Source organism: Amia ocellicauda, chromosome 8 (assembly GCF_036373705.1).
Source record: "Amia ocellicauda isolate fAmiCal2 chromosome 8, fAmiCal2.hap1, whole genome shotgun sequence".
Classification (NCBI taxonomy): domain Eukaryota; kingdom Metazoa; phylum Chordata; class Actinopteri; order Amiiformes; family Amiidae; genus Amia; species Amia ocellicauda.
The window spans coordinates 25,839,918-25,862,528 of NC_089857.1; the positions used below are offsets into that span (position 1 = coordinate 25,839,918).

At 36.5% G+C, this 22,611-nt stretch overlaps 1 protein-coding gene across 1 annotated transcript in view; it reads right to left on the minus strand.

The window, feature by feature from the left end:
• The window catches only part of shc3 (SHC (Src homology 2 domain containing) transforming protein 3), a 57,062-nt gene extending 39,014 nt beyond the window's left edge, over positions 1-18,048 (minus strand). The window contains exon 1 of the mRNA XM_066710810.1: positions 17,093-18,048. Within this exon, the coding sequence (XP_066566907.1) occupies positions 17,093-17,629 (537 nt within the window). The 5' untranslated portion in view covers positions 17,630-18,048. The remainder of the gene's footprint in view (positions 1-17,092) is intronic.
• Between the last annotated feature and the right edge of the window lie 4,563 nt (positions 18,049-22,611).

Consider the following 22,611-nt stretch of genomic DNA (forward strand, 5'->3'; position numbering starts at 1 on the left):
TATTCAGTGCCTTTGAAATCTTTTTATATCCCTCCCCTGATCTTTGCCTTTCCACAACCTTTCCTGGAGTTGTTTTGAAAGCGCCTTGGTCTTCATGGTAGTATCTTTGCTTTGAATGCACTACCAAACTGCAGAACTTTACAGAGACAGGTGTATTTAATCTGAAATAATGTGACTCCAGACACACCCCATTTTTAACCACATTGAAAGTGTGGAGTAGATTGTGTAGATCCCATTTAAATGCATCAAGGTTTTAGGTTGCAACACAACAAAATGTGAACATTTCCAATGGGAGTGAATACTTCCTAAAGAACTATAAATATTATGTCAGATTTGTAACTGTATTGTTCACATTTAGCTGTGTACAGTTGTGGCTTGTGCCTTGCATCTAGTTGTTTAATACTTTGATGACTGACTTTACCAGAGTGTTTTTTCATGTCACTGACGGAGCTAACAAGCTGTGAATATAAATGTTTCTTTAAAGTTAGGATTACAACATGATGCACATTCCTGAAACTTGCACAACAGACCTACAACAACATAGAGAGCATAATGATAACAAGAAACAAGAAAAAAAGCATTGCAATTAATCTGAAATACACCATTGCTAACCATGAAACATCCATCAGCAACTTACTTTACCTTAAAACCCAGAATAAACTCACCAGTTATCTTGCACTTTTAAATGTGGCAATTTAAGGATATATGATTATCACAGTAACATTTACACTTGAAATGTGGGTTTATATATGGAAATGGTGAGTTTTCATAATATTTACATAATTTGCGAGTATTTGGGATTGACCCTTTCCTTCTCTGGGTCTGTTATGATTCTCCCGAGTTTCCAGGCCAAACATGCACATGCATCATCACTCACAGGTTAAAAACATTGCATGTAAACTCCCCCATTGATCCAAAAGTATTAGAGCAATTTATTTAAAGCTATATTTCCCCCAAGGTCATACCAGTATTTAATGTATATGGAAATTAATGAAATTGCAGGCCTTTGTTGTGCAATATATAACCTTTGTTTGGGATAGTAATATTTTAAAATATGTCAAGAGGGATTTCCATGGTATCTCCACATATATAGTACTATGCAAAAGTTTTAGGCAGGTGTGAAAAAATGCTGTAAAGTAAGAATGCTTTCAAAAATAGAAATGTTAATAGATTATATTTATCAATTAATTAAATGCAAAGTGAGTGAACAGAAGACAAATCTACATCAAATCCATATTTGGTGTGACCACCCTTTGCCTTCAAAACAATATGGCTTTTCGGCCGCATGTCTGCCATGAGAGACCTTGCTGATGCAGTATAACTACCTTGTGTCTTGTTGCTGTGCTCAGTCTCGCCATGGTGTATGCCTTGACAGTAAACTGTCTTCAGCAACCTCCCCTTGTTAGCTGAGTTTGGCTGTTCCTCACCCAGTTTTATTCCTCCTACACAGCTGTTTCTGTTTCAGTTAATGATTGTGTCTCAACCCACATATTGAATTGATGATCATTAGCACCTGTCTGGTATAATTGTTTAATCATACACTTGACTATATGCCTACAAAATCCCTGACTTTGTGCAGGTGTACCTAAAAGAATTGATGCTGTTTTGAAGGCATCACACCAAACATGGATTTGATGTAGATTTTTCATCTGTTCACTCACTTTGCATTTAGTTAATTGATAAATATAATCTAGTAACATGTCTATTTTTTCTATGAAAGCATTCTTACTTTACAGCATTTTTTCACACCTGCCTAAAACTTTTGCAAAGTACTGTATATGAACAGGACAGAATCATAAGGTATTAATAGCATTGTACAAAAATAACCACTATTTATGGGTGATCCTGAGGTTAGTTCTTCATAAGTACTTAATAATTACAGGAATAAAGCATTCCATTGCATTGCAACAAGTCTGAAGAGTCACCAGACATTAATCTAACTGACTATATAGTGGGCTGTTCTCTGTTACCCCTACACCCCCCAAAAATACACCCTTATAGGGATTCTGACCTACTTAGAACATAAGAACGTAAGAAATATTATAAATGAGAGGAGGCCATTCGACCCATTGTGCTCGTTTAGTGATCCAATGATCCTATCCAGAATGTTCCCAAATTTTCAGCTTCAACCACATTGCTGGGGAGTTTGTTCCAGATTGTGATGACTCTCTGTGTGAAGAAGTGTCTCCTGTTTTCCATCTTGAATGCCTTGAAGCCCAATTTTCATTTGTGTCCCCAGGTGCTTGTGTCCCTGCTGATCTGGAAAAGCTCCTTTCGTTTGATGTGGTCGATGCCTTTATAGTGGACATTTTTGTAACCTGCATGTAATTTCTTGCACTTGTCCACATTGAATTTCATCTGCCATGTGTCAGCACGATTGTATCTGCTGAGCATCTGTAAATTTGACAAGTTTACCCTGAATGCTTACATCTTCCAATTTGAGGATCAGTCTTTGGTGTGGAACCTTATCAAAAGCTTTTTGAAAATCTAAGTATATCATATCAAATATGCTTTCACATACAGCTGCAGTTGCATGTTCAAAAAATTCTAATAAATTAGTAAGACATGATCTGCCTCATCTAAACCCTTGTTGATTATAACCATCATTTGGAATATTTGAGTTAGCGGCCTATAAATAATTTCCCTCATTTCTTTAAGTATTGTTAGAAATATACCATCTGGCCCAGGTGATTTGTTTGTTTTTAATTCTGCTAGTCCCTTTAGTACCTCCTCTTCATTTATCCTGATCTCTCTTAGGGTTTGACTGGACTGGTTGTTAACCTGTGGCGTGTTATCTGATTTTCTCTTGTAAAACCCTCTGTGAAATACTCATTTAGAACATTTGCCACATCATGTTTGTTTTCCAAGATACTTCCATTTTTGCCCTTTATCTGTTTCACTTCCTCCTTTATTGACCGCTTGCTGTTGTAGTATTGAAAAAAGCTCTTAGCATTAGTTTTAGCTCAAAGAGCTGTTTCTTTCTATTTCCCTCTTTGCTTTCCTGATCCCTTTCTTAAGATCTCTTTGCAGCTCAACATATTCTTCGTATTTTGTTTAGTGTTTATCCCTTTTGTATATGCTATACAACATTTTATTTTTCATATTTTGTTGCATACTTCTATTTAACCATTTTGGCCAATGTTTTTTGGTCCATCCTACCATCCTACCTTTGTGAACTCATCTGCAAAAAAGTTCTAGAAGCTACTGCATACGATCACAGGATCTCTATTTACTGGCAATTCCCACTGTTCACACAGAGATGGGTAGAAAAGCTTTTAGGGTTGCTGCTCCTACTGCATGGAATGTTCTTCAATCTGACCTAAAAATGCAGGAGCTTGTAGCACTGAGTGTGTTTAAAGCTAAATTTAAAATATTGGATGAGGGTCTAGCTGGTTATCAGTGCTTTTGAAGTTGTGCATCTTTTCCTGAATTGTGGCTGTGTTGTTTTTTTGGTTTTTTTGCAGGTGCTGGATGGTGTGGTTGATGTGTTTTGGTTTCTCTATGTTGTGTTTTGTGTTTTGTATTGTTTTTTGTTTGTTGATGTTCGTTTAGGCCAGGACACTCCTGTAAAAGAGATTTTTAATCTCAGTGAGTTCTTTTCCTGATTAAATAAAGGTTAAAAAAAAGTTTTGGTACAAATTTCTCCTGAGCCTTGAATAGTATATTCTTAAAATATAACCATCCATTTCAACTGAATCTGTATCCCGTGTGCTCCAGTCTAACTCTTCTATGTACCGCCTCATACCTTCAAGGTGTGCTTTTCTAATATTGTAGATCATTGTTTTAGACTTGGTCCTTGTTTTTTGAAAGTATGCCTCAAAGCTAACCACATTGTGATCACAGTTTGCCACAGTTGTACAAAGTGGGTTTGGTCAAAGTGGGTACAAAGAGTCTGCATAACCGTGATCACATTTACATCACATTTACATTACATTACATTTACATTACATAAAATAACAGGTAGGTTACCGATTGTTTTACCAGACTCCCAAATAACACAATAATCAGAGTATAGGATGACAGCCATCTTACATGATGTCTTCTGAATTAGTCTGTTAGTTTCAGGGACTGCATTTTATTCTGTGTCCATGCTGTATCTCAGTGATTAGGGATACAAATTTGCCATCATTAGAGACAGTACATGTATACCTTAAATAAGACTGTAAAACAACCATGACATGTTATCAGGACCCCACCTATTAGTTCAGTATTATTGTCTGCATCTAACTGTGTCCGAATACCATTCAGTAAAACAACCACCCACTCACTTTTTATGACTAATTTCAGCAGCTGAGAACATTTGGTTCTGTCAACATAAGGCAAGGTCAGCCTTTAGTGTCCATTTGTACACAATTTAAAGTTTGAAAACAATACTGTCTGGTATACATCAATCATCATGAAATATTTAAGACAAGCTAGATGCAGATATGAGCATTTACATATAGCAATCTACAAATTGCATGCATCTAAATAGTTTTATAGCATTCATAGGAATTGCATGTATTTCTCCTTGCTATGCAATATTTAATTATTTAGTTTATTTTAGTTTTGTTTCTTTTTATAGAAAATGCTATGTGACCTTTGTTTTCCTACATTACTGTCATGTAAAACCCAGATGTATTTTCAAGCCATTACTTTCAAAGATAACAAGTCTTGCAACCTTTCTCTGATGAAGGTAAAGAATACTCATCTTAGATTTCTATTTTTAGTTGCTTTCATGTCACAAATGTTTTACTGAAGCATACAGCAGGGTACTGTTTTTTTGGTTCAGGTATGGATTACAATATCTAATCTGTGGACTCCTCACTCTCCCCATCCAAACAATGTGGGGAAGCAATAAAAAAGTCAAACACAATGTTAGGGTATATTGTCAAAAGTGTAGAATTTAAAACAAGGGCAGTAATGTTAAGACTACAATGCACTAGTTAGAGCTCATCTGGATACTGTGTACAGTTCTGGGCTCCACACTTCAAGAAAGATATCGCTGCTCTAGATACAGTTCAGAGGAGAGCAACCAGACTTATTCCAGGTCTGAAGAGAATGTCCTACTTGGAGAGACTGAGGGAACTGAACATTTTCATCCTGGAACAGAGGAGACTACGTGGGGCCTTGATTCAAGGCTTCAAAATCACAAAAGGCATTAACCACATCAAACTAGAGGAGCGTTTCCAGATCTACAGGGACACACGGACACGGGGACACAAATGGAAATTGGGCTTCAAGGCGTTCGAGACCGAAAACAGGAGACACTTCTTCACACAGAGAGTTGTTACAATCTGGAACAAACTCCCCAGTGATGTCACTGAAGACGACAATTTGGGAACATTCAACAATAGACTGGACATAAATTAGTTATTATTGGACACCAAATGAGCACAATGGGTCGAATGACCTCCTCTCACTTGTAAACTTTCTTATGTTCTCATGTTCTAATTAAAACTAGCTTGGCCCTCCTTGCATAGGTTTTGTAATTCTTATAAATACTTTAATTCGTTAAATCTTGGACTCATCTTTTCAATCTCTGTTTTTCTAGTAATCGAAACCCATAGTGCTGCCGGTGTGATATGGACATGCTATGCACTATATATTCTGTCATCTCCTGCATCTCACTATCAGTAGCTGAGCACTATCTCTCTTTTTGTCTTCCAGGAATAGCCCCCCTCCAAGGGGCTGATGAGGCATCCCATCCCCCACCACAGAGGACTGATAACGCACCCCCCACCTCTGAGGGCTGATGAGTCATTCCCACCCAAGGGCTGATGACATATAACCCTCACCGCCCCCGAGGGCTAGCGAGGGGCTCCCACTAGAGGGAAGAACACAGTTAGCAGCACCAACTAAGAACGTTCTGATCTTATTGCTGCTGTATCATAAAATTATACTACCTGGAGGGGAGGCAACCGTTAGTCCTAGGCCTGAAGCCGTGGACCACCAGAGATTTATTTTCTCCTATAACAATCTGCCACCCTAAAGGAGTTTTTGTTTTTCTCTCCTCTGTGGCTAATGGTTTATGTGTTTATTTTCAATCTGTAGTCTTTGTCTACCCTGCAAAGGGTGCTATACTAAATAAAAATTGATTGATTGATTGATTTAATACTTTAAAATCTAATTGTAAATTAGATTATCAAAACAAACTGGCACACCCACAGCTTATAAGCAACAAACACTTTTTGTTTAGTATATGTAATTTTCTCTCTGTTCCATACTTAACAGTCTAAATATGGTTTTGTTTTGTAATAAATAAAACATGTCAACCATAGTGATAAAGCACTGAAGACTTTGCTTCTGTTATGTCACACCTAGGAAGCAGGACACCACAATTTAACCCCTTTGGAATAACCCTTCTCCTTCTCCGTATGTGTATCTTCAATGACACACAGGCAGGGTAGACATTTTTAATTTCTCAATCATTTAAAGTAGAGTAGAACACAATAACGCAAACAAGCACTACATACTAGTAATACTAATAAGCAAAGAGTGTGTATTTTGTTAATAATTATATTCAAGAAATACTGTTCAGTTGATATTTAACATCACATACACATCACTGTGCACAGACATTTTTGGGGGCAGGGGCTCAAGCCAAAAAAGGCGCACCCTGTCCGGGGTGGGGAGGCTGACAAAGTGCGGTCCGGGTGGGGGGAAGCTACCGAAGTGTGGTCTTGGGGGCAGGTGCTCGGGATAAAGGGCACTTTGGGAGTCTTAGGGAAAAAGGGCATGTGCTTTCACAGGTTGAGCCTTACCTATGCACGTGCCAGGATGGGAGGCACGTTAGTGAGCATGATGCATACAAGTAGCGAGTAAAAAGGTTTTAAAAGAATATGGTGTAGAAATATTGCAACTCTGTAATGTTGCTTCTGCTTTGCAAATTACTGCTTTATGACTACAAAGAACAAGGCACTACATACTGTTAATGTGGAAGGCCATTGCTACTGTTCTGTTACCTACTGTTTTCCTTCCCTGCTTGGGAGAACCTGTGATTCAGCTTAAAAGTTGAATGCAAATGTTTGCGAATAACATGATTGTCATCAATGCTACAGGGGAACAATGGCCTGAAGCTTGGAAGAGCACTGTTCTGCTTCACTGCCTGGATACAGAGGTAAAATGTATTTTCAATATTCTGTCAAATACGGGTGCCATCATTTTGGATATTGTTACTACCTCAGAGGAGGCCCAATAACATATATCTAAACAATGTTTATAAAGCGCGGGTATGCATATTGCTCAGATGGGTGCCTTCATAGATTTATTGTTTTTTGCATGACCCCGGTTTCAGGGATGACCTGCTGAAGAAGGCTTCAAAAACATAAATCTGTGAAAATGTACAATTTGAGTTCATCCAACATGCCCATGTTATTATTGGAGGAGACAAAGTCCCATAGACAACTTCACAGATCGTCAAAGTAAAGCATAAACTCTGCCAAATTAATAATAATCTTGTATTTTCACTGCAGTTCAGAAAATTCCCTGGCTAATTCCCTCTCTTGCCCTGCCAGGATAATAAATGTACAACTTGCAGTAAAACAGGCCTATTTGCCATTGTACCACTACTCATTGTCCTGTACTTAAATGATAATGCTTCATTAAAGTAATTTTACTGTTGAACCATTAGGAACCTATAGTCAGGCTATCAATCTTGTGGTTGACATGGGATCTTCATGATTTATCTTGCTACCATACATATAAAACCAGTATAGTGCATTCCCCCATACTCAGTCTGATGTCTGACTGATGTCACATATTCCTGAACAACTTTACCTATTTCTATTTTCATTATGCTCTCATGACTACATTCTAGATTTTCAAGTCTAGCACACCTTTGCTTGGAATTGTTTTGAATCATACCATAAAAAACATGAATACCATGATAATGTATACTATACTATACTATAGAACCTATACTACAAATGTGAATGGAAACGTTGAGAGTTGTGGGTGTGGTTACTGTGATAATGTGGTTACTCCAAACATGCTATAGAATACAACACCTGTGTGTCAATCTGTGGGAACTGAACAAATCAGTTAGAATCGACAGCTATCTTAACAACATAGCTTGTCTTCTATGATTGATCTTGCCTGTACATTAAGTCCACCAACATGAAGAAAGTTGTTTTTTCCCCAAGTTTTAATACACAGAGATTTTCCCTGGCACATACTACATGGATTAGAATCTACACCTGCCACTTTCCAAAAGTTGATGTCATGGATTCTCACAGATTTACTGTGGGTGATATTATTTATCAGAGTCTCTTCAGTTGAACTTAGAAATGTCTTGCACTGCTCTCAGGAAGCTGCACAAGAACATAACACAGCTATTCTGGATTCACCAGCTCCTAGCGATGCACCTACACATTGTTTTTGGACTTACATCTTGGTATAATAAATTGCTGAACATTGATGGTACTTTAGTAGAACTGAATGGATGCTGTAGTGAGAGGGGATGCTGACTTTATGTAGGTAAGGCCTTCCCAGAAAAGCTTTGAGAACCTTAATTGGAAAGTCATGGAAAGACAGATGCTAGCTGATTGTTCCTTTTATTGACACCTCCATGGCCTATGCATGGAAGGGAGGGCGTAGGTCAAATACATTCAGAAAATACAGAACACACCCTGCTGTTTGTAGGAAAATTTGGAAAATTGTATCCAGTTGTGTAGCACATGTTTCACATGGGACAGTAGATTATCCTAAAACTAATAAACAATAAATTACCTGGAATTCAGAGATAATACCTACTTTATTTTTGCAAATGTATTTGCTGTATAGCCTCGACCTGTATAACCATGGCCAACCCTCAGTTCTAAATGTGATATAAAATGGTTCTCTTTTCAATTAGGGCTATACGAGATTAAACGCTTAAATGGTAAACATGGATAAAACATATTTTAGTTTTAAAAAATGTGTATATGTTTAAACTCCACTTTACCAAAAAAAAGTAGTAGGGTAGGCAAATCGTCCACGGGGGGTTGCTGTAGAGCGGGGGTGGAGCGAAAGCAGGAGCAATTGCGCTTGTAAAAAAAGAAATATATGGGGGTCCAAACAGGCTGTAATACATTGGTTTGTGTGCGTACTTTATTCGGTTTGTGTGCGTACTATATCGGTTTGTGTGCGTACTATATCGGTTGTGTGTGTACTATATCGGTTGTGTGTGTACTATATCGGTTTGTGTGCGTACTATATCGGTTGTGTGTGTACCATATCGGTTGTTCACGTCACTCAAGTGGGCGGGGCAGGACTAGGGACGAAGGGAAATCAAGGCGGTAGCAGCAGTGCCAGCTTTGTCGTCAAGCAACGCATTACTGATTGACTTAACCATGTCATCTGAGAAAGTCATCCAGTAATGCGTTGCTTGAAGACAAAGCTCGAACTGCTGCTTCCGCCTTGATTTCCCTTCATCTCTAGTCCTGCCCCCCAAGCTGAGTCACGATATAGTACGCACACAAACCGATATACGCACAAACCGATATAGTACACGCACAAACCGATATATGCACAAACCGATATAGTATGCACACAAACCGATATACGCACAAACTGATATAGTACACGCACAAACCGATATAGTATGCACGCAATCCAATGTATTGGGCTTGTTTGGCCCCCATACAAATATTTGTTTTGCGTTCCCGCAGGCCGACTGTTTGTGGAGGATAATGTACAAAAGAAAAACATTAATGGCAGGAACTATATTTAACAACGAATCAATCACAGAAGTAAGAAAGCATTGAGATCAGCTCCCATATTTTTCTCATTTATATACAAATAAATTGGCAAGCCTTGAAAGTTTCTCTTGAGCATTTGAAATTCATGTGATATGTAGTTTTAAATAACATTTCTGAATTCTTATATTTAATTAAAGATAATTCGTAAAACAAATTGCTCTTTTTATAACTGTGCATTCTCTTTGGAAAGGATAAGACTCAATCTATTGACCGCTGAAATCAAAAATATTGAGATTGTTTAAAAATATTCTGGATTATGAACCCTTTTAAAAATATATTAATATTTATTGTGTCACCTTAAATATATCACAATTGAATATCAGCATTGGAAATTAACTTATTTTAAATTATATAAAATTGTTTATTTTTTAAGAACTACATATCATATTTAAATAATCAGACTCCACCTTTTGGGGGGATGTAAATCTGGAATTAGCTTGTTTCAAGAGGATGAGGACAAGTCATTGCGTGACTCAATTATTTTACATTTTGCAATAATGCCTGCAATGAATGTGCCTTTGTGTGTAGCATAAGGATCCAGATAATTTAATACTAAAACTCTGTATACTAGGAAGACAACTAGTAGTATTTTCAGTTCTGCAAATTCACTGACAAGCACTGAACAACGCTGTATGGCTGTCAAAAATGAATCAAGGAACAGAAAAAATAACCCTCAAATAGTTGCTTGCTAATTTGGAGTTGTTTTTTCGGTTCCTTTAGTTTGTTTGTAGATTGCAAGATTTGAAAATGCTGTTTGTTTGCCTTTCCAACTTTCATTCAAACAGAATTCACATTCACAGTTTCAGCTGAAGTGTTATCATAGAACATTTATTTTTGTGAAGAGTTGTTAATGTGAAATATTTGTCTTGTGTTTTTTATACTTTTAACTACCATTAATATAGCCTTGCCATTTAATTTAATATTGTTAGATATTATAATTAGCCAGTAGTTCATAACTTTATTATTCTCCAGGTTAGTTCTAAAACTTATAAAAGTAAATATTTATTTTGAAGTTGTTCCTAATGGGTCAATTGCAACAAACTTGCAGAGTGTGTGGAGCTGCGTTTGAAGTGTATTCATGCCGGTGGTGACATGCTAATGCTAATGCACATTGGCAATGCTAATCATGTTTAAATGCAAATGCCATTTACACGATTTAATGCTACATTTATTTTAGTAGTAATATTTTTTGAATAATTTATTTGTTTGTGAATATATATAATTGAAAACCAAGACAAAAAAGGCTAAGTTTAATTTCCCAATACACTTTTCCCCCACAAACGAGACCCAAACCTATTATATAAACTAAATGTTTAATACAACGTGGGTCTGAATTATTTTAAAGAACATAACGAATGTGATGCACAGGTGGAGGTTTGGACCCGGCACCTCCCTCACGGTAGCCGTAGGAGCTGCGGTCTCGAACCACAGCCCTGCCCTGGACACGGTATACTAATACTATATTGGAGTATATTATATACTAAATTGGCTATAGGCTACGAATAGCCCACTATTATAACTTCATATTAAATTGCATTACAATTCCATCTGGGTGATAATCCCTGTAGAACATTCCGTTTCAATAGCATATTATCAGTTATTTCATAGTACTGTATTTAATTAAACCTTTCAACCGGCAATTTGTACACTGGTTATTTATCTTTTATTTATACAATTTTATCCATGTACATCAGATCATCTGCCGCTATTAATGTCAAAAAGTAAAACATTAATGTATTTTACATGTAAAAAAAGATTTGGGTATTTCAGCTACAAAAGTTGTCAATACATTTGGTGATTTTTCACATTAAGTTCCACTTAGTACGGTACTATCCATAGTTAGTCCATAGCTGGATTAGGACTAAGTTAGTCCTGATACTTCTTAACCTTTTAGCCATTTTCAAAACTGACCAAACCATCCTCTTCTTTTCTCTCTGTACCTGGAATTTGAGACAGGGTTCTTGGGTGGCTCTTATGAAAATTAAACATATTTTAAATGATAATATCGTAAGTATATTTAAATATTGTTCGGAATATGTATTGTAATATTGTATATATATATATATATATATATATATATATATATATATATAAAATATATTAATCTTACATCACATATTAATGCTGGCCACAGGTAGAAAGCAACGCACGCCATCAAACCAAATTTGAATGGCCTATGAGTACAACAAGTAAGCAACACAATCCCAAGTTGCACAGCCCCAGATACACTAATCTTAACAAGCATACAAAGAACTATAACAAGGTAAAAGGTTGAACTCAAGACTCATTCACCCCTCAGTAATGCTCTTATATGGGGTGAGCAGACACAGTCACACCCACACATAAAAGGTTCTCAGTCACGAACTTTCAGGAACATGATAGAGCTTACAGGTCCATAAATAAACAAAACCAAACAATCAAATAAAAATGTCTGTCAATCCCAAATCCTGTCCCCCCTCTATTAGCATATGTCGGGAAGGGCAGCTGTAGAGCACCTTTCATAGTTGCCATAATCTTACATATGTGTTTATTTGATGTATGTTTATTACATTTGCTTCTAAAGACAGTGTTATGCTCATAAATGCTCTGTACAAATTGGTATTGTATACCAGCACAATATCAAATGTTTCTGCAGTGATATAATATGTATCTAAATATCATCATTTTTTTAATAAGTATGATGCATTTTAAATACAGTAATATATTCTCCACTTTATTTGGAGACAGAAAATAATTCGTACACATATTTTGTATGATATTTCATAAGGGTACCTCCCTCCTTTTCTGACTGTTCCTGTCAGGTTTCATGACGTAGCCTTATATCTCGTCCTCGCCTTTTATCTACAGGTATTTCCCAAGGATCAGCACTCGGCTTCCTTATGTCCTTTCACTACATGTACCTACATTCTCTTGACTCCAGCCACAGCTTCTCCTGCTCCTTCCATGCCGCTGATGCTCAGATCTTCCTTTCCTTCTAATCCTATACCCGAACACTCCTACCTACCTCTCAGCAGTCTCCTCCAGGATGCATAGACAGCACTTTAAAGCACCCAACTTGTTCTCCACCCCTTTTTCTTCATCTCCCTCTTTTCTTGTCTCTGTCTCCATTTCACTTGATTCAATCATCCTCTCTCCCTCCTCTGCTAAGAACCTTGGTGTTACCCTTGACTCATCTCTCTCCCACTGAACACATTTTTTCCCTGAGATACTCCTGCTGTCTTTTTCTAAATCATATCTGTAAGATCCACCCTTTGTTTCTGACCTACTGATCAAGGCCCTCGTTCATTCCAGACTGGACAACTGCACTTCCACTAAACTTGACAATTGGTAACACAGTTTTAAAATATAAAAGATAGATTAAGTGAATTACAGTAGACCTAGGAAAACACAAACCTGTGTATTTAATATCCATTATCATAATCCTGTACAAGTATATTTAGTAGCAATGTCATAAGGGGACGATGGTGTTGATTTATAAAGGCTAGGTCTTGTTAAATTCATCTGTGCAATTTATTTCAGGATCTAATTTTTAGAGTTAACACATGTAGTTTATATGACTTGATTTACCTATATTTTATATAAAAGTTCAAACATAAACATGAAACCAGTAAGACAGGGGAAATCAACAGTATAGATTCATTGCTGGCTACAAGGTAGTAAGCAGCCATAACAAATTACATATCAGACTTGAAACTGGTCAAATGTAGCTATAGAGTACCACAAAGACCAGTACTGGGGCCACTGAACAATAATGTAGTTGGTTATCTGCTACGTTTAATTCAATGAGATTTACACAAAATAATAATGAAAAAGATTGACGTGCAGATGTAATGTAAGTAAGTGTTAAATACTACAAGAAGGGCTCAAAAATTTTAGATGTAAATAATTAATAAAAATAAGTTACAAATAAATGCACATGAAACACTATGAAGTCCTCTTTGTAAATCATTAAAGACAGAAAGGTAGGACATACAAAATATTTCCTAAGAGATTATTATTATTATTGGTAGAATTATCAAACCTTAGAAAACAATGCATAGCACCAAATTTACTTGGAATATATTTCCTGTAATTAAAAGTTTTAACTATGTTTTGAAAGGTTTCACATGAAATGAGGACTGTAATGTCAATTTATGAAAGCTCTAAATTACCACTTTTTATACAAAACAAAAAACCCTCCTCTGAATCTATGGTATCATTTTTTGATTAATGTAAAATAATATTACAAAGAAAACATGCATTTACAGTATCTCATGTGTTCAAAAATATTATTGACTAATAATAATACTAATATTTATAACTAGCTACACAAACAGGTATCCATGTACATAATACATGGAGCGTAAACCACATCAAAAGGCCTATAAACAACGTAAACCAAACTCATCAGTATGTATTTCGGTACATTGTGATAATACGCAGACTGTAGCATTACATAATGTAAAACTATATTAATTAATATTTTGTAATATTATTCTTGGATCTACTGTATATAAAAAGGTGTTGAATTTCAGTCTGGATTCCCAATACGTTAGGCACCATTATTTCTATTTTTAAAAAATCATATTTTTATATCCTGGAAGCAACTCAAATGAAACCCCCTTTGTAGTTGTTGTAATAATTTCTAGCCTGTAACATACAAAAATAGTGAGGATAGTTAAAATAATAATAAAACAACGCTTAGTGAAAATGTGGAGATTTGGGGACGGTGTGCCCACCATTATCTTCACTACAGGTATCCATCTTATCTATCCGGGCTGACACCGAAGAGGTTTCACCATGGTATCTGATATGTATAAGAAAAATGTAGTGACTCAAACGAATGCTAGAGTGTTATCAGCAAAACAATTCCAGATTCAAGTTCTGATTGAGAAAAAATAATAGTATCACTCAATGTACATTCCTGATATCTGAGAAAAGTGATACTTTGCCTTAATTCTCACCATTATTCAGTACCAAAAAATAAGGGTCCTCAAATGTGACTGCGAATGGCAAATTCACCTTTTCCTTAATGCTTCTGAAAATCAGGCAGCATGGTGTTTAAGTGCCCCACCAATGCAAAATCTATACTTATTCAATGTAGATAGGGTGTACATCATCAATATTGAAATCAATACACACATTCACCATCATATTTTAGAAGTATAGCATATATGTGGGATAAATAGGCTAGGCAGATAAATAAATGCAGGTGTGCCAGTTTAATCATAACACGAGAAGTCAAAGTAATTCCTAAAAAACATTCTGATGTGGATAGTCCTTCAATTTTCAGTCTTAAAAATACGTAAAAAAAATATTATTTTCTCAAAGAGTATAATTGCAGTCTGCATTACACCATGGTAATACGTTCATTTCACAGACAGCTAAAATACTCAATTAACCGAATGTAAAACTGAAGCAAATTGATTCTAAGTTAAAAACCTTTATGTAAATCTCTAAGAACAGAGGTGAATAATGAGAACCAGCATTTGATCAGAAATATGGCATAGTGGTTTTCCTAATTTTGATTGATAGCTTATTATAACTTATAAATTATACAGAATACAGAAGGTACATTCATTGTTTTTTTGTTTTTTACCCATATTCAAATTAATAATTTATCTTACACTTTGTCTGTGTTAAAAAATGCCAGTGCAGACTGTGCCAAGTGTCATTATCATCTTCTTTAACTAATGGTGCATGGACTGTATAGCCAGGCACATGGCACTAATTAAAAATGCTGCAAGCAAAATTGCACATTAAACTCAATATATTGTCACTAGGAACCTCAGACAGGCTTTTCTGCGGTATGTACATTTTCAATGTATTGACTGAACACTTCAAATGCACAGTGCTCCAGCAGCTAATTGTTAATGTTGTGTGAACTGCACTAGCATTACCTCTACTTATGTAAGGGCAGCTTTAGTAAGAGTAAAGGTTGTTATTAAAAGGTCATGTTGAGACAGACGGAGAAACCAGTTATCAATGCAATCTCATATTACTTGAATAAAAATGTATCTAAACAACATCCACTTGATGGGGAATCTAACGTTTATTTGAACTGTCCACTGAACTTTTACTGGTCTGCAAAAATACTGATAATCATCCTTACGGGGAACTTAAAGATGAAATGAGAAAACACACAAAATAAAAACATGAACTCGTTGTTTGTCACATATAAAAGAAGATTTGGCTTTGCCCTTGAACAGAATACTAATTATATTCCATTATTTTATTTCTTGCATGCCACCTCATAGCTGACACACAAGTGTTTATTCACTCTCACATATATATATTTCTTTTAAATATTATTAATTTATCTTTTAAGAAAAAAATTATAATCCAAGACCATTATATATTTTTAATTTACATTAAAGAATGAGAGCTAAGTCTTAAACTGAAACCCGAGTTCCAAATAGCACTGCAAGGTATTTCTCTCTCTATTTTGCATCTTCAGCTTTATGTTCTAAAATACTTGATTTGTAGAATATGGAACATATATTACGGTTATAGAATATTTTTAAATCAAACGTGTGTATAAATATATATATATATATATATATATATATATATATATATATATATCTTTGTTGTGGATATTGAAATCTCCTTGCATACGTTTACATATGTGGCTCTGCATATGCATGTATGCACATATGTATGTTTGGATGGATGGATATATGTGCGTATGTGTCCACATATATATACACACACATAAACACAGGTATATTTCTAATTTCACTTCAAAAATAAATATTGACAAGGAATACACCACACCTTACATGTCTGTCTCTTTCAGAGTCGATCTTGTTCAGTAGGATTTATGGAAACATCTACAGAAAATTTTGAAACGATGTGCAACAACAATAGAAGTATTTAGTAGAGCCAATGCTGTCTGTAACCATGTTACAAGAATACATGCCGCATACATTCACAATGCTAGGCTCTCTGGTATTTTCACAGTATATTGATTGAGAAATGCAGTATTATTGCACATTTAATGCATATTTTCTTTGTGTCACCAGTGTGTGGAAAAAAGGGTATCAGCTAGTGACAGCAAAAGCTGTTTACATATTGAATGCCTTGAATGTAAATGCAGTGGATGCAGAAAGACAGATGTGTAAATGTTATTCTAGACACCCACAAATAAAAAAACATCAACCAGAAAAAAAATCAACAGTATAACTCATACAGATGCATGCTTTTCCCCTTACATTCTAGATTCTTCTTATTTTGTACTGACAACCTTCTTGGTTGCATTAATTATTTACCCCCCCATAACGCCCTCTCCTTTTCCTTTTTATTTTGACAAACAAAAAGGACAAGCAGCTGGACCAGCTTTAATAATGAACTGCTTGTTCATTGAGGGAAAAGAAAGAATGGCACAGACCAACCTTTACAATGTATGTCACGCCTGGTCCTGAGATCTTCTCGCTCGAGTGCAGCCATCCTCTGGAGGGTTTATTGACAGTGCTGCCACTCTGATCCCAATCTTCGCCTCCCAGGTGCATTTCCTCCAGCCTGCTCTTTTTACCGGCGCTCATTTTGCTCAGGTCCTGTGGAGAACACAGAGTACCAGAGGCAGAGTTACATGTGTTGTCTAAAGCCGGTGTGCTGAGAGTGCTGGAGCTGCTGCCCTGCAGCTTGGAGACAGCGAGGTCTTTCACTGCAGAAGGCAGGCTTTTGATGCCCAGGAGGCTGCCTGTGTTGGAAAATTTCAGGTTGGACACTTTGTGGATGAGGGTGCAGAGGGAGGTGGCTCCATCCTCAGGGTCGGTGCGGAGGACCTCAGCCGGCGTCTGGTACGGGGCCTCATCAGAGGTCACAGAGGTACCTGAGACCTTGCTGTTCATGGACAGGTTGTGGAGAAGCTCATCGACAGATGTCACGGACTCATTCCTGAAGCGGTTGTATTTGGTACGGTGAAGCATGCCCTTCTATCTGGTTGTCTGCATACGTACTGGCAGATGTAATGCCAAACTAATTACCAACAGCCTCCTTTAACATAGCAAATGCCTCATAGCAGTAGCAGGCAGTGTGAGGTCATTATTCTGTTTTTTTATTCCTTTTTTTAAGGTAGCCAGAGCTTCAATTCAGGTTAGAAAAAAAAAGGCAATAAAAAAGAAGAAACCCAATCCACGAAAAAGGGGAAAAGATTGAAGAACTAGCCCAGATGCTTGCTCCCATCAATGAGGTCCAGAGAGAAAAGTGCCACTGGATGTGTGACAGAGATGCCTAGTCCTCTCACAGCTGCCAACCTGCTCACAGCAAGAGCATGACTCACAGAACTGAGAAGACCCTTCTCAACAAAAGGCTCACTGAACACTGCAAATCACTTCCTGTAGCAAAAAAAAAAAAAAAAAAATCCACCCACTTACAGCACACTAGAACCAATCAATTCTCAAATTTCCCAGACTGATATTTCCTCTTAACTGCAGGAATGTTTTTTTTTAATCTCTCTCTCTCACACATACATAAAGTAAAAAAAAAAAGCTCTAATCAGCAGCAAATTAATTTTCATCAGAATTATTCCATCTGCTTGATTTTATTGCACTGCCCTTATAGATCTGAATGCCATTGATTTTTTTTGTACTGCAACATGTAGCTCTGAAACACATTTTTAATAGAGAGAAAATCTGCTTCCTTTTATTTTGTATTAATGTAATCTGTGATGTACTACAGACTATGAAAACAATTAAAACATGGGCATTTTGATATGTACGTTAAAAATAAGAAAGATCAAGCCCCTTTTCAGTACACAGATTCTATTAGTACTGGAAATCAGCACCATAAAATAATGTGGTTTCAATCATACCTACAGTTTACTAAAAATACATTATGTGCAACAATAATGTAATGAAATATTTACTGTTCATTTTGGATATATGATATTTGATCAAGAACATTTAAGATAGATGTGCTTTGAATATAAATTCCTCAGGACTAATTATTTATCTATAGGAAAAAATATAAATGTATGTTTTGTTTTGTTACATTCTGTGGTGGATTTTCTAGGGTTAATGCAGTTTTTCCACAGTTTTAAAATATAACATTTAAATATGAAGCTAAATACATGTAAATAAATTGTCTAATTTGAATAAGGATGCACAAAGAAACAAATGGAGTATTTTCACCCTTCATTCAAAAGTCCAATATTTGTACTCACTTACACAGGCAGACCTTTAGGAAAATAGAAAAACAAAGAAATCCAGCCATTCTAAAACATGTATATTCTAGGTGCCTCAGATCATTTTCCAGGCTTGTTTCACTCCATTGCTGAATAACCTTGCAGAAAAAAACACTCACACATCAATAATATATGCACACTAAACACAGAATCAAACTACACCACTAACCTAACCTGCTTAAAATAGAAAACAACAATTATAATGTCATAACACAGCACACAGTCTATTTTTAGGACTAAACAATTAATGTACATTTCCAGAGTAAAAGGTCTCTAGTGATAGACTGTCATTCATAAGCATTCTCTCATCCTGCTACAGCTTTCGCACTGCAGTCTTTTCCAATATCTTGTGAAAAACCTGTCTGCCTGTCGAACAAAACACCCTTTTTCTTTGAACAGAAACAAAAGGAAAATGTAGAAATAGGTAGGAAAGCTCCGTGTTAAGCTGCTGAGAAGATGTTGAACTGTGAATGAAAATAATATTTTTTTTTATGTGAATGGAAATGGCTGGCTCGCATACCAATGTTTCTGTGAATGAAGCAGTGCCTTGTAAGCTCTGCAAGGAAATCCCTTGGGAGCAAATGGTCTTAACCAATAAGAAAGGAGCTGGATGAGTCATTCACGGAAGGCTTGCAGTATAGTGGAAGAATCCATTCCTCTCACAGGTGCTGCTCTTTTGTTCCAAAAAGGTTTTGCGAATGCCATTTTCTCTGCCTCTTCTTTCATCCATTGTCTTTCATTTTTACATGTACTTTGGAAAATACTTATTTAAGGCAATATTGGTGTGCACATTTTTCTACAGCATTTTGTTTTTCATTGCAGTGACTCATCCTCATGAAATCTGATAATATGAACGTACTGTCTCCATGCTTGGCTCTCCGAGTGCTCAGCATGTCAATTGACAGACTGAAAATGACAGTAGATTGGTTCCAGCAAGATATTCAGGCAACCTGAAGTTTGTGATTATATATGTTTCTGTTACTGGCACACAGCTCTTCTATACTCTGTATAGAAAATAAAGCAGAAATGTTGAACATAAATAGATTAAATATAAACTGTGGCTTGTTATACTGTCTTTCTAACTAGATATTTTGTGCATGGGGAACCTATTTTAAATTTAGGTGCCATTGCTGTTAAACCAAGGTTGTACTGTATATGTTTGCAGTACATTATGAACCCTTTTGTAAATGGTACATGATGTAAGGAAAAATACTTTATGCATTTTAAACTCATCAGTTATTTCTGCAACAGCTGATAACCCACCGAGAAACAGCATGTAACTCAGATATTTCCAGTATGTGCAAATATACTTTGGCACTATATACAGTAATGACAACCATGCATGTTTTTTTGTTTTTTTTTGTAAATATGTTGTTACAAATATGTTCTCTCTCTCTCTCTCTCCCTATATATATACACAATATATATATATATATATATATATATATATATATATACATATATACACACACACACACAGACGGGTGACAAATTAAAGGAAAAACCTGAATAAATGAGAGGCGGAACATAATGAATGCAGATGCCTCCAAACAGGTGTACTGCATGATACAATTAAGCAATTAACATCCTATCATGCTCTGGCATGTATAACAATGCTGAACAAGCCCAGCTGACATCAGTAAATAGGGTTTGGAACTTGTGGTTGAAAGTGCACATTCGAAGACTCTGATGCTTGTGCATTACTGCGATATGTAAGGAGAAACAGAAGAGCAACTGACAAGTGGGATAGTGCACGTGTGGCGACACCAAGAGAACTGTACAGGCCTGACTGTTTGACCCCTACAGTGAGGGGGTCTGGAGGCTCTGTTATGCTGTGGGGGGCATTTTCCTGGCATAGTTTGGGTCCACTTGACCCCTTAAAGGGTAGAGTCACTGCAAATCATTACAAAATTATTCTGAGTGATCACATTTATCCTATGGTGAAACATTTCTATCCTGATAGGAGTGGTCTCTTCCAGGATGACAATGCCCCCATCCACAGGACACGAGGGCTCACTCAATGGTTTGATGGGTATGAAAATGATGTGAATCATATGCTATGGCCTTCGCAGTCACCAGATCTCAACCCAATTGAACACCTATGGGATATTTTGGACCGACTTGTTTGATCACCTTCATCAAAACCCCAAATGAGGGAATATCTTTTTGAAGAATGGTGTTCCATCCCTCCAGTAGAGTTCAGAAACTCGTAGAATCTGTGCCAAGAGTGTTGAAGCTGTTCTGGTGGCTCGTGGTGGCCCAACACCTTACTGAGACACTTTATGTTGGTTTTTCCTTTAACGCGAGACACCACAGTCAAAAATTATGATTTTGCTTCGATCTGTCAATTTTCAGATTTCAGGGTATTTTGTAACTATGACTTCCATACTTTCATAAAATGTACAAATAAATCTTTAATAATTTATAAAAAATATATATATTTAATCATTTTATACCAACTTCGTCAACTACATCTCGCATTAAATTTGTCTTTCCTAGCATATTCATGTAGAAGTTTGACCGAAATGTTTTAAACTCTCCATATTGTGTCATACATCGTTTGAAAGCTTGTTTTCTGGAGTAAAATATTATCTAGTTAATATATTGGCATTTTCTATGTAGTTGTAATGATTTGTGTTGAATGAAGTGTCAATTCCTTAAATCCGAAAGTACATTGTAATTGCATTACAGCCATTTTCTCAAAATTACGTTTACCTTGCGCCAAGTCATTTTCCTCACCCTACAAGACATGTAGACCCACATCATTTCACACACTGGTTCTTAGGTCTTATAACCAGACATTTACAGAGTATTATTTTATATATTTTGTTGTACAGATTTTACGTGCCATTTTATCTGTAAATATATGAAAACAAATCTTCAGGAAAGCTATAGGTCAAAACAAATAGAAACATCTTGGGTAGGCCTTCATCCAGCAGTGGATCAAAATAGATTATATATATATATATATATATATATATATATATATATGGGAAAGATAATTTGTATAGTAAAACAACCATTATCTTTCAATTCCAAAAGAGTTCCCTTAAGGGAGTATAATTTTATATTATTTACCTTTGACAGGGAAACACAAGAAAAGCCTTCTAGCCACTGTTGCCAGAAGGGGGGATTTTTAAGAGCGCATGGGAAAATTTGGGGGCAACATTTGTATGGGGGAAATGTTGGGGGATATTATTTTGAACTTGGGGGAATTTAGGGGTTTTTCACAATCGATTTCTTTACCCACCCCGAACCTCACTTCATCCACCCCATCCCCCCCGGACCTCAGTTTGCCAGAATTCATATTTGGGGGGGGGGGATACGTGATTTGGGGGATTTTAACGACCAAAATGGGGGGAATTTATGCACAGGACCTGGCAAACACTGCTTCTAGCAAAGCTGCTGATTGGCATCTGCACTTATACCTAAAAACAGCTGTAGTCCAGTCCGCGGCTGCAGGTCTGTTGAGTTTCCATCTGTGTGTATGTGTGTGGGAATTTAGTAGGGCTTTGCCAGTCTCCCTTCAAGGTTCATTGTGTTTGTGTTCTGTAATCTTGAATATGGGGCAGGATTAAATCAAAAATGTTGGCGCTGCGAGTCGCTCGCAGAAGCATTGCGCATGTCTGCGAATGGAAATCGCGCTGCTAAACTATCGCGGTATTAAATCTGACCCGATTTGCGCTGCAAAACGACCTACTCGCAGCTCCATTCTGGCCCAATGCG